We start from the raw sequence: 13,334 nt of genomic DNA, 5'->3' as shown, positions 1-13,334 counted from the left end.
GTGCTCCAGAATCTATAAAAAAGCAGAAAACACTCTTTCCAAGAGCTTCAAAACCAAAATACAGTTTGCCATCATCATCATGTCAACCCATAGAATTTTATATTGGACACCATAACTCTAGAACTATAAAGATAAATCCCTCATATTCAAGAAACAGTTCGTGGTAGTGTGCTACAGAAGGAATATAAAAATAATTCCTAGTTCCCCTTTGTATTATCACATAGAGTATTTCCATACCAAAAATCATGAAACTTTTCCACCAGTGTTTCATACACACCTGCTATCAGGCAAAAGGGGAAGCATATAGGTTCAAGGCAGTATGTGGTGAAGGCAGCTGGTGAGACTCTCAGAGGAGGTTTGTGTTGAAGGCTGAAGCACTGTGATAGGATAACTGTAACCATGCTGACAGTAATAATCTGCCACATCTTCAGCCTGGACACTGCTGATGGTGAGAGTGAAATCTGTTCCAGACCCACTGCCTATGAAGCGATCAGGAACCCCAGTGTCCCGAGTGGATGCCCAGTAGATCAGCAGTTTAGGAGATTGCCCTGGTTTCTGCTGGTACCAGTTCAAGAGATTCTTCTGTAATCCACTGTGTAAAAGACTCTGACTAGACCTGCAACTGAGAGTGACCTTCTCTCTTGCTGACACAGCCAGGGTAGATGGAGACTGGGTCATCACGATATCTGCACAGGCACCTGAAATCAGGAAAACCTTTGATCATGCATAATAAAAAAAACCACAGAATTTAATATACATGAAATTTGTCATTTAATGTTTTTTCAATTACATATTGTCAAAGTATTGTTTACATAAAATATATTACACCCTAGAACACTTTGTAAATTTCATATATATATGTGTATATATATATATGACTTTTAAAATATTATATTTTAAATTTTCTCACCAGATACCAAGAGCAGCAATAACAGGAGAACCTGGGTCTGTGACTTCATCTTGCTCCCCCTGCCTGTCTGATGCAGCTCAGTTCACACTGAAAACATCTGGTTCATATAATATGAGCATATGGGCTGGGTTGGAAAGGCCAATGCAAAGCAGTCATCAAATACAAAAAGAGCAGTATGTATGGAAGTGGCTGATGTCAATCAATAGACAAATATAATATCACAAATAGCATGAGAAATCACTGAAAGATTGGCTTACAGCTCTCTAACAGAATTATACTAGGAGCTCTAATAGAAACTTTGATTAAAATCCAAGAAATATTTAATTCAAGTAACTTTTGCATAAACATTAGGAAAACTATCTTAGATTGATAGTCCAAGGAAAATGATGTGTTAAAAATTGTCACAACAAATTAGGAAACATTGAGTAAGAAAATGTGCAATCAAAAAAAGAAGAATGGAAGGAAGAAAAAAAAGAAGCCAGAAAAATAACTGAGAATTGATGCTAATTTTTTATCTCCTATCTCCAAAGCAACTCTTTTTATTAAATTTTTAATTTATTTTCCCCTCTATCTTCTCATTTGCTCCCTTATTCAACTCCTTTATACAGCTCTCTGTATACTCCCCAGAAAGGATAAGATCTCTGATGGGAATCAACAAAGCATAGTATTCCAAGTTAAGGCAGGTCCAAACTACTCCCTGCTGCATCAAGGCTGAGGAAGTCATCCTACCATAGGGAATAGGTACCAAAATCCATGTCAAGCATCAGGAAGAGATCGTGGTTCCATTGTTAGGGGCCACAAACAGACCAAACTACACATCTATTACCACAAGCAGATGGCTTAGGTCAGTTCCATGGAGGCTCCCTAGCAGAGAGTCTGGAGTCCATTAGCTGCAAAGAGTTCTTGTCAACTGTCAGCTGACTTTGTGAGCTCTCCTCTCACGATGTTGACTCCCCTTTGCTCATATAATGCCTCTTCCCACCTTTTAGTGGATTCTTAGCACTCTTCTCAGTGCTAGACTGTGGATCACTCCATCTGCTTTCATCAGTTAATGGATGAAGGTCCAATGATAACAGTTAGGGTAGTCAACAATCTGATTACAGGAGAAAGCCAAATCAAGCACCCTCTCTACCCTTGCTAGAAGTCTTAGCTGGGGTCATCCCTGTGGATTCTTGGGAGTTTTGCCAGCACCATGTTTCTACCTTTCCCCATAATGACCCCTTCTATCAAAATATTTCTTTTACGACTCTGCCTCCCAGTCCCTCCCCTAACTCAGTCATCCTGATCCCTCATATTTCCAACCCCCAACCCTTCTCTTCTACACCCCCACCACCATTTTACATGGGAGATTGTAACTGGAGACTACAGTTTTATTTCCTGGCCACCCAGAAACTATTACACAGAAACTGTATTAATTATAGCACTCTTTGGCCATATTCCTAGCTAGCTATTACACCTTAAATTAACCAATTTCTATTAATCTATGTATCACCACAAGGCTGTAGCTTACCGGTAATGTTCTGGCATCTTTCTTATTTAGTGGCAACATGGGGTCTCTCCAGCTCCACCTTCTCTATCTATCTCTGTTCATATTTCCAGCCTAGCTTTACTCTGCTAAACCTTTGGCTGAAACAGCTTTAGTCATCAACCAATAGAAGTAACACATACACAGGATATCCCACATTATCTCCCCTTTGCTCTCTAATTAAAAAGGAGTGTTTTAACTTTAACATAGTATAATTGCATATGCAAAACAGTTATCAAGCAAGAATTTTGGTTACAATATTTAATCTATTCCACATTTGGAAAATTATCATCTATCCTATTTTGGTGAGTCAAAAGATTTTTATCTAATTAATAACTAAGGAAAACTATAATTATACTATATAATTTTTTATTTATTTGTTTAATTATTAAAGATTTCTGCCTCCTCCCCGCCACCGCCTCCCATTTCCCTCCCCCTCCCCCAATCAAGTCCCTCTCCCTCATCAGCCTGAAGAGCAGTCAGGGTTCCCTGCCCTGTGGGAAGTCCAAGGACCTCCCACCTCCATCCAGGTCTAGTAAGGTGAGCATCCAAACTGCCTAGGCTCCCACAAAGCCAGTACAGTGCAGTAGGATCAAAACCCAGTGCCATTGTTTTTGATTTCTCAGCAGTCCTCATTGTCCGCTATGTTCAGCGAGTCTGGTTTTATCCCATGCTTTTTCAGACCCAGGCCAGCTGGCCTTGGTGAGTTCCCAATAGATCATCCCCATTGTCTCAGTATGTGGGTGCACCCCTCGTGGTCCTGAGTTCCTTGTTCGTGCTCCCTCTCTCCTTCTGCTCCTGATTTGGACCTTGGGATTTCAGTCCGTTTCTCCAATGTGGGTCTCTGTCTCTGTCTCCTTTCATTGCCTGATGAAGGTTAATACCCAGGAGGATGACTCCATCCCTGACTTCAAACTCTATTACAGAGCTACAGTATTGAAAACAGCTTGGTATTGGTATAAAAACAGAGAAGTCAACCAATGGAATCGAATAGAAGACCCAGACTTTAAACCACAAACCTATGAACACCTGATTTTTGATAAAGGAGCTAAAAGTATACAATGGAAAAAAGAGAGCATCTTCAACAAATTGTGCTGGCATAACTGGATGTCAATCTGTAGAAGAATGAAAATAGATCCATATCTATCACCATGCACAAAACTCAAGTCCAAAGGGATTAAAGACCTCAATATCAATCTGAACACACTGAACCTGATAGAAGAGAAAGTGGGAAGTACTATACAACACATGGGCACAGGAGACCACTTCCTACGTATAACCCCAGCAGCATAGACATTAAGGGCAACTATATAATTTTTAACTCCATCAAAGATCCCAGAAGAATATAATATTGCCTAAGTAATCAGCAAGTACATTGCAAGAAACTTCCAAAGTTCTAGAAATGACAGAGTAATCTCGCTGCCTGATCAGTCACTCAAAGTTCTTTTGTAATGTTGGGCCATCCTTGTTAAGCCTATTAGCCCATAATAACTGGCAGACATTTCAGTGAAACAGGAAATTTGAAGATCTCAAATTTTTGTACTGGCCAAGTTTATTAGCTGCTTTCTTTTGTGTCCTGATGAGTATCTAGCAGTTTCTACTGTGCAGCAGTAACCTGAATGACAATACCATCTTTTGGAAAGTTTAGCGGTCACTTTTCTGTGGGTTGTGCATGTCCAGTTAATACAGAATGCCATCAAGCAGTTCAGACAAGAGCATTTTCTTGCACAAATTGCTAGCCTTGCCACATTGAAGGCAAATATCACAATGAGTTTTCTCAATGCCCATAAACCTTTCTGAAGTACTTGGTACTGCCAGAAGCAGACATGCCTCACTAAGAAAAGTCTAAGTTCATAAAACCTTTTAAATGTCATATTCTATAGGTCTTTGATTTGTTGAAAATTATGTATCTAGCTTAAATATATCTCTGTATTTCTAGAAAACCTAACTAACATGAATGAAAATTTGATTATTATACTGACTGTCTTTTAATCTATATTTTAATTATACATACATTTTAAATGAGCTGCATAAATATAATACCTTAAAAGTGTAGAAATACATATATATATAGTGTAACAAAACTGACATTAAATTTGTATCAATAGACCAAAATTCAAAAAAATGTAAAATATTCATTTCTATGTCATATGCCTCTTTTTTGTTTCTAGAAAGAGATTGACTGTAACCATTAACCATTTATAATCAACCTCTTTGAAATGAAAACAAACATTTATTAACAATCATTTTTGGAATTTGGGCATAGTTTTCTCCAAATTCCTTTCTGCTCTTTGTTGGGTGAATGGATAAAGAAAGTGTGGCACATATACACATTAGAGTACTACTCAGTGATTAAAAAAAAAAATGACATCTTGATTTTCACATGCAAATGGATGGAAATAGAAAACACTATCCTGAGTGAAATAATTCAGACCCAAAAATACAAATATGGAATGTACTCACTCATTAGTGAATTCTAGTCATAAACAAAGGACATTGAGCCTGTAGTTCACAGTCCTAGAGAAGCTAAATAATAAGGTGAACCCAATGAAAAACATATATAGTTCTTCCTAGAAATTGGAAGCAGATAAGATCACCAGGCAAAAGTTGGGAGCACGGAAGTGGGGTGGGGTGGGGGAAGGGGAGAGGGGGAGACAGAAGGTAGAAGGGGAAGACTGGGGAGATCTTGGGGCAGTGGGGTGGTTGAGATGGAGGAAAGACAGATATGGGAACAGGGAAGAAGATATCTTAATTAAGGGAGTCATTTTAGGGTTGGCAAGAGACTTGGCTCTAAAGGGGTTCCCAAGTTTCTATTGGAATGTTCCCAGCTAGGTCCTTGGGCAGTAGAGGAGAGGGTCCCTGAACTGGCCTTGTCCCATAGTCACACTGATGAATATCTTGAATATCATCATAAAACTTTCATCCAGTAATGGATGGAGATGAGACAGAGACCTATCTATCTAAAATATATTTTGTGTGACCATGAAAACATACCTAATGTGACTACAAGCTCAATTATAATAGGTGATTGTCTACAGAGCTGCATTTCCTTATTATCCTAAAGAGTAGTTAATAGTAATTTTCAAAGACTAGCAATTTGCATTATATTGTTAAATGAGATATACAGGTACAATAGCTTGAACAAGAGTAGAGATGTATGTACAGTATGTTCTAACAAAATTAATCTCAATACATAAAATTCATATATTATGTACAAAATATGTTTAAAATATTTAAAACTAGAAGTTGCTTTTTAAAACTAGATTTAATAATCTATGTTTTTATTCTATGATATCTATATCCCTCTTTTTCTTTTTAAAACAAAAACCTTGAATCCAATTTTCTTTATCTTTTTTCTTGACTCTAACCAATAATAACCTGTAACTAACCCCCTAAACAATAACAAATATCCATAATCTCTTGAACCACAAGATCCACCACCACCACCTCCTTGGAAATGTTGGTGTCATATTCTTAAATTTAATTCCTGCTATTGGGGTCAATGGTATCTTTAGGGGATTCTGAAAAGAAAACTTTGGGTTGTCAAGTCTTAGGAGAAGGAGCTGTATCATTTTTACCCAGCGTATGCCTAATGGGAAAATGCAGGGCTTGCCTCAAGTCCCAGCTAGAGAAGTTTGTTAGATTGGATCATTACAGCTAGACACCTCAAAATTATTCAGAAAAAATTGTAGTCCAAAGCTGATTCTTAGGTGGTGTTTTCAGCTTAGTGGTGTTATCATAGTCCTGGAGAGTCATCTTTGTGGGGCCCTTCTTATGGTCGCTGTTAAGCGTGCTTATGGTTCACCTGTTGGAAATGTGATATACAAATATGCCAATTTATTCTTTCTCTTGACACATGATTTTCTGGATGATTTGTCACTTTTCTTCAGATGTCTTATTTGTCCAGTAGTATTCAGATTCCTTAGTTGGATACCTATAATTTCCTGAAAGGACAGAAACAAAACCCTTCCCCAACCCTAATTTTTGGAAAAATTCTCTTTTGGAAGATTATATCTTATCAAAAAAAGCATTTTTTAGTTTTATAGGTTAGTTCAGTTTAAAAGGCCATGCAGTTTGATGAACTATCATCTTTTGAAAAATTTTACTTTTTCCCTATTTTCATCTCTATGGTACCTTTCTTTGAATAAATGTCTACTGAAACTCAAACTTTTCATTTTGATATAAATAATGTTTATGTTTTCCACAGTAAACAACAAATTTTCCTACACTATTTGTTTAAGTCTCCAGGAAGAGACTTCAAATGATTCTCCCTAGTTCATAAAATGTCATTCAGCTGATAGCATTTCCCATTATGCTTTTTTATTTTAGACAGAAAGAGAAAATGTAGTGACATTTCATTTATATTTTAATAAATAAAGCTTACCTGAACATCAGAAAAGTAAAACAACCCTGACCAGTCCTACAGACCAGACAGCAATGACACACACCTTTAATTCCAGTAGCCAAAATGGCACATATCTTTAATCCCAGTAGCCACACTAGCTTGCCATAGAAACCAGGCAGTAGTGGTCCATTCCCCTAATCCCAAAACTAGAAAGGACTATAAAATAGGACAGGGCTTCTCTCAGCCTCAGTCTCATTCTGAGATTCCTGGAGGCAGGATCACCATTTTCAGACTGAGGTCGAGATAAGAGCCAGTGACTGACTGCTTTGCTTTTTTGGTCTTCAGAATATGTATCTGTGAGTTTTTATTAATTGCGTTTTAGTGAGGCCCTTCCTCCATAATATTCAACTTTATTTTGGTCTACAGAAATGATGTCAACACACCTTGGTCTGAAACAGAAACTGTGTGCTGAAAAAGTCATTGTTCTTTAAGTTGTCTTCCTCTGACATTTTGTCACAGTGAAGAAAAACCCTAAATTTAGCAAAGCCCATGTCACTTCAAGATTTCCCTGAGGAAGCAACTGCCATAGCTGTTTTAGGCACAGCAACATCATGCATGTTTGGACACAGTGACTCCTGAGCAAACAGCTTTAAGGTATTTGGAGATCTCCAACAATTTTATAAAGTCTGTAACACACTTGTTTCCACTATATCACCAAAATAGATTCTCAATAAGTTTCCTAGTGAGAATATTGGTGGACTTACTTATCATATTGTTCATAGGAACACTACATACTCTCATTTAAGAACATTAAATTCTATTAAATGAAGTGAGATATAAAAAAGGTAGCATTTGTGACAGAAAATTAGACAGCATTAGAGAGGAGGGAGGTTTTATCATCTCCACATTTGGAAAATAGATAAAGGATCTTCCTTAGCGAGACATGGCCCCAGAATAAGGGAAACAAATATCACCTTTGCTTTATTTTGTGGATCCTATATATGTTATGTGTTGTTTGCATATATGTATTTCTTTATGTATGTATGATTGTACATGTGTATATTTTGTATGTGAATATGTGTTTACAAATGTATATATGTGTGTGTATTTATGTATATATGTATATGCATATGATAAAAATATAGAGATTACAGTAAAATGCATAAGAGTAGGAAAGGGAAGGGGAAATGAGGAAGGTTAGTTGATGTGGTCAAAATATGATATACTTGAAAGATATTGTTTTATGATATTTACATACAATGGATATTTATTAATAAAGAAATTTGATGTGAAGCAAGATGTCTCAGAGGCCACAGACACTTGCCACAAGCATTGACTTCAGACCTGACTTTGATTCCCATGGCAAAAAGAAAGACTCAAGTCCTAATTGTCCTCTTACTGCACTTATGCACCTGAAAACACATGCATGCACAAAAACTGTAATTGACCACAAAGTAATTTAAAAGTAAATTAAAATAACTTCTTTTAATTGAAAATAAAAATTTTAATGCACTATATTCTGATCATTGTTTCCTTTACAATCTCCTCTCAGTTCCCCTACATCCTCTCACCCATTCAAATCCATGCCTACTTTCTCTTTAGAAAAAAAATGGTAAATTAAAGCAAAAAAAATCTAATTTTTAAAAGAAAGACAAATCAAGAAAGAAACATACACACAGAGAGAGGCACCATAAAACACAAAATTGGAAATCATAATATATAAGCAAACACCAGAAGTATAATAAATGCCAAAACAAAGCAATATGGACAAAAAAATCTACAAAATGCCATTTACTTCAATTTCTGTTGGTCATCTAAAGCTGCATATGGGGCCTGCTTTTAAGTGTGGTTTGTAACCACAGTGAGAGTCCACTGAAAAAAATTAATTTCTACTTTGCAAGTGGTTGCCACTTGGCAATATTTTTTTACTTAGAGGTGGGAACTCATGTCCATTTTTCCCTTCTCAACACTGCATATCATCTAACTTAGAGCTATGTTGGACCTGTGCATGCTGCCAAAACTCTATTAGTTCCTATGTGCATCAGTTCTGTTCCATCTGGAAGATACTATTTCCTTGATGTCAGCCATCCCTTTGACTTTTACCCCCTCTGTTTCCAGAGAGTTCCTGAACCCTCAAGGGAAAGTTTGATGAAGACATTCCATTTACAACTGAATGTTCCAAGATCTATAACCTTCTCCACCTTGTCCACTTCTGAGTCTCTATATTTGTTGTTATCTGTGGCAGGAAGAAGCTTCATGATGATAGCTGAGCAGGACACTGACCTGTGTGTATAAGAGAATGTCATTAGGAATCATTTCTTTGCTTTGTTAATTTAGCAGAACAATAGTATCTGGGTTCCCCTAAGTTAATGGCCAATCTATCTAGTCTCAGGTTCTTGGCCACCAGTGTCAGGCATAAGTATCTTTTTATAGAGTGGGCCTTAAATAAAGTTGGATAGTAGTTGGTTATTCCCATAATCATTCTAGATCATAAGATTTATGGCTGGGTTTGTGGTCACCTTTCTCCTCTGGTAGAATGTGGATAATATTTCAGTACCTTGAACACTATTTAGTAGGGGTGAAGTCTCTAGTTAGGTACCAGTTCAATTTCTCCATGTTCAATGAGATATATAAGGGAGGAGAGGAATAATGGAGAAAATACAGGAAGGGACAGCTAACACTAAAAACCATTTGAGGGATCATATGAAAACCTACTTCAGTGGTCACTTCCTGACATATATACATATATGAAAGAAATGTAAATGGAATTAGCAAATAACAAGGGACACAAAACCTGAACTAGACATCTTTCACCACGAAGTGAAACTTGCAGTGTCAGAAATGGATTGCATCCAAATGAGTTGTTGTCCAGAGAGTTCTCAAGGAAACCTGAAATAACTCTGGCTATTAGTTTTAGTCCACAAACTGATGATAAAGATCTATTCCTGAAAAGACTTCCTTCTTTTTATTACAGGCTGAGGGAGAGCAAAGTAGAGTGACCTATGCAAATTGTGCAAACATGCACACACACACACACCTGTATTCTTGGGTTTTCTGGTGTTATATTAAGGTGGTAGGGGTGTATGTACTCTATTCCCCAAAGATCTCAGATGTGATTCTATAGGCTGCTTCAGGAAACATAGATTTTATGTCTGCTGGGTTTCTTTCAAATATAAAAGATATTTATATAACTTGTTTCACATCAAAGGTCTCTTACCTTTTTCTGGCTCTTTACACCTTTCCAACCAGGAGATCTGCATACTGATCTCTGAGTTTTCCTTGCAAGTGTGAGACAAAAGTTCAGCTGCAACCTTGCTTCAACTGGTCTGGAATCCTTAGTACAGCTTCTCAAATGAGGTTCCCTCTTCAGCTCCTGGTGTTGTTGATACTCTGGATCCTTGGCAAGAACAGAAGGGAGAAATAAGGTGAGTACAGATGCATGGTGATCTGTGAGACACTGCTGCCACCCATGCATGTTCAGTTTACATACAACATATGTAATTGCAGGACCATTGAGATTTAGACCTGTGATCTTGAGAGAGATTTGACAGAAGGACCTGTGATCTGATGAAAATCTTCAAATAAAAGAAGCAAGGTGTTATGAGAAAATCCTAGAACATGGTTTACAAATCTTGGTCCCTTTTAAAAAAATTGATTAATTTTAAAATTATTTTTAAATAATAAATTTTAAATAATAAATAAGTGAAGCAGATGACCATATTTCATATGACCTTGAATTTCTTTCTCAGATGAACTTTTTTCCTAATTATTTAAGAGCTATGGAAATTTTAAGATGATGAATCTATACTCTCTCAGTCTTTGGAAAGCCAGTCTCCATCTCCTCAACTATAGCCAGAACCTCTTAAACAGTGATGGAAACAGCTATTTTACTTGACTTCTACATAAACCAGTACTGTCTCCATAGCTCCTTATCTATGAGGTTTCCCGCTGGGGTCCCTGACTGGTTCAGTGGCAGAGAACCAGGGACAAATATCAACAGGGTGGTTCCTGAGTATGTGTGAGTTTATTCACACACATACTGTATTCAAGCTTTAGTACGTCTTTATACATAGTGACTTCCATGAACAAAATCTGCCCTGCTTAAAGAAGCTCAGAGTCCGCAAAGGCTGCATCTCTCAGGGCAGCCTGCTCAGAAGGAGATTTTCTGAAACTGTTTGAGAGGATGAGGTTGGAGAACTCAAAGCAACCAGTCATCGTTGAGGGCTCCTTAACACATGGTCTAAAATGCACTTAACATAAACCCATTAGTGACCCATCAGCTTCAACCACTGTGGGTGGCATACTAGTAGAGAAATGGAGTTGATGCTAGTGCCTTCCTTATTTTTTAATTTTTATGTCTATGTCTGTTTTGGCTGTATGCACATCTGGGCATGACGGGTTTGCCTGGTGCCTACAGAAGCCACAAGGGGGAGTCAGAGCCTCTGGAATTGCAATTACAGATTATCGTCAGAGGCCACCATGTGGGTACTGGAAATTGAACCTAGAATCTCTAAAAGAACAAAGAGTGATTTCTCTTAACCAATGAGACATCTCTCCAGCCCCATAAATGCCTTCTGATTAAACAGACAGGTTGGAGAATGAGAAAGATTCATGACCAGATAAAGAATTGTGTGCTGCTAAAGGCTCAGGAAACGGAGGGCACTGGAAAGAGGGGAATACATAAATGACTTTTAAAGGCTACCTGTGCCTTTTAAAGTCTATTCTTTTAAACTGAAAGGAAATTGTTTACACATGAAAATGACTTCATTTGAAATGAGAAATTAGTAAAAATCATGGAAACAACTCAGTGTTTGTAATTAACCTTGTTCCTATCTCTTCTTAGTTCAGAGTTTAATGAGGCTATCATGGTGATGCAGAATCTAATTTCCCTCTCCATCAAGATAGGAGAGCAAGACTCCATTTCGCAAAGAATTACATCAGTGAAAGCATCACTTTCAGGCTTAGAAGGTTGTGCCCTTAACTCTTTGTTGCTGCGATGAAACACCTACACAAGCAAGTTGGAGAATCTTTGTTCTTTACTTGAGACCACGATTATAATGTAGAAGGCAAAGTGACAGGAGCTTGAGTCAGCAGTTCACATCACATCCATGAATGAAAAGCAGAGAGTGAAGGATGCTAGACATCTACTATGGGAGACGAAAACGGAGTAATCATGATGTCCCCCAACAGGCGCCTGCAATTGGGAAGAGATTAATGTCATACATACATACGCATTCAGAGATTTCATGACAACCCTACACTTAAGAATTTGAGAAGCTCTGAGCAGAGAACCTGCCACACCATTTATGTAGGGTGCAGGCATGAGGATTGATAAGCTGGGCATTTGTTATTAAACATAAAACAAAGAAAACCAACCTACAAACCACAATCCCAGAAAACTTAGACAACAATGAGGACACTCGACTTGCATAGATCTAATCTACATGGGAAGTAGAAAAAGATAATATCTCCTGAGTAAATTGGGAGCATGGGGACCTTGGGGGAGGGTTGAAGGCGGTAGAGAAGAGGCAGGGAAGGGAGCAGAGAAAAATGTAGAGCTCAATAAAAATCTATTTAAAAAGAGAGCACTGGTTGCTCTTCCTAGTACCCAGGAAAAATTCCAGGCCTATAAATGGCAGTTCAATACTATTTGTATCTCCGGTTCCATGGGGCCTAATTCCATTTTATGGCTTCTGTGAGCATGTTTTGCACAAGGTACAAGGCATCTGCAAATGTAGAACACCCATGCACATAAAAATTAATTAATCATAAAGACTTGGCATGGAATTATAGCCTGTGAACATCTTAACTTCAGGCCCTTGAGTCTTGTGTTTGACTTCTGGATTCATAACTACAAAATGAAAGGTTTTTTTGTACAGATTATGTGGTAAATGGTTAAAGAAGAAATAATAATTTACACAGAGAACTTAACTACATGGGTCTCCATGAGTCTTAGAAGGACTGTGCTTATTAATAATCTATAGGGTCATACAAGTTCACTCATCATGTGCCAGGCACACTGACTAGAAGGCAGATATATGAAGTGTGGTGGGTTGTATGGTGTAGGCAGCTGGTGAGATTCTCAGAGGATGTTTGTGTTAGAGACTGAAACACTGTGAGAGGAGAGATGTAATACTGTTGATAGTAATAATCTTCCAGATCTTCAACACTGACAATGATTATAGAACTGTTCCAGATACATTGTCTATGAACTGATCAGGAGCTGCATATGCCTTGTGGATGTCAGGAGACCTGCAGTTTAGTTTGCCCTGGTTTTGACTGGTGCTAGGCCAAATGGTTATCTGGGTATAACTACCAAATAGAGACTGATTGGACTTACAGATGATAAAAACCTCTCTCCTTCTGACACAGTCATTAAGAATAGAAACTGACTCAACATGAAATCCCCATCAGCACCTACAATTGGAAAGAGATCAAAATCATACATATATACATATTCAGAGGTTTCTTGACACAAACATTGATATTTAATATCTATTTTCTAGTCTGAGTATAGAAGCACATACCTCTAATGCTAGGACATGAGAAGTTGA

General features: G+C 37.6%; 1 gene segment (V, D, J or C); it reads right to left on the bottom strand.

Moving 5' to 3' along the window:
- Positions 1-309: 309 nt before the first annotated feature.
- On the bottom strand, positions 310-974 carry LOC130875138 (immunoglobulin kappa variable 4-1-like). The segment is given in 2 exon segments: positions 310-698; positions 911-974. Coding segments are annotated over 2 exon segments (438 nt in total).
- Between the last annotated feature and the right edge of the window lie 12,360 nt (positions 975-13,334).

This window comes from Chionomys nivalis, chromosome 1 (genome assembly GCF_950005125.1).
Source record: "Chionomys nivalis chromosome 1, mChiNiv1.1, whole genome shotgun sequence".
NCBI classification, from domain to species: domain Eukaryota; kingdom Metazoa; phylum Chordata; class Mammalia; order Rodentia; family Cricetidae; genus Chionomys; species Chionomys nivalis.
Note: the sequence above shows the minus strand (reverse complement) of the source record. Positions and strands in the feature narration are given on the sequence as shown.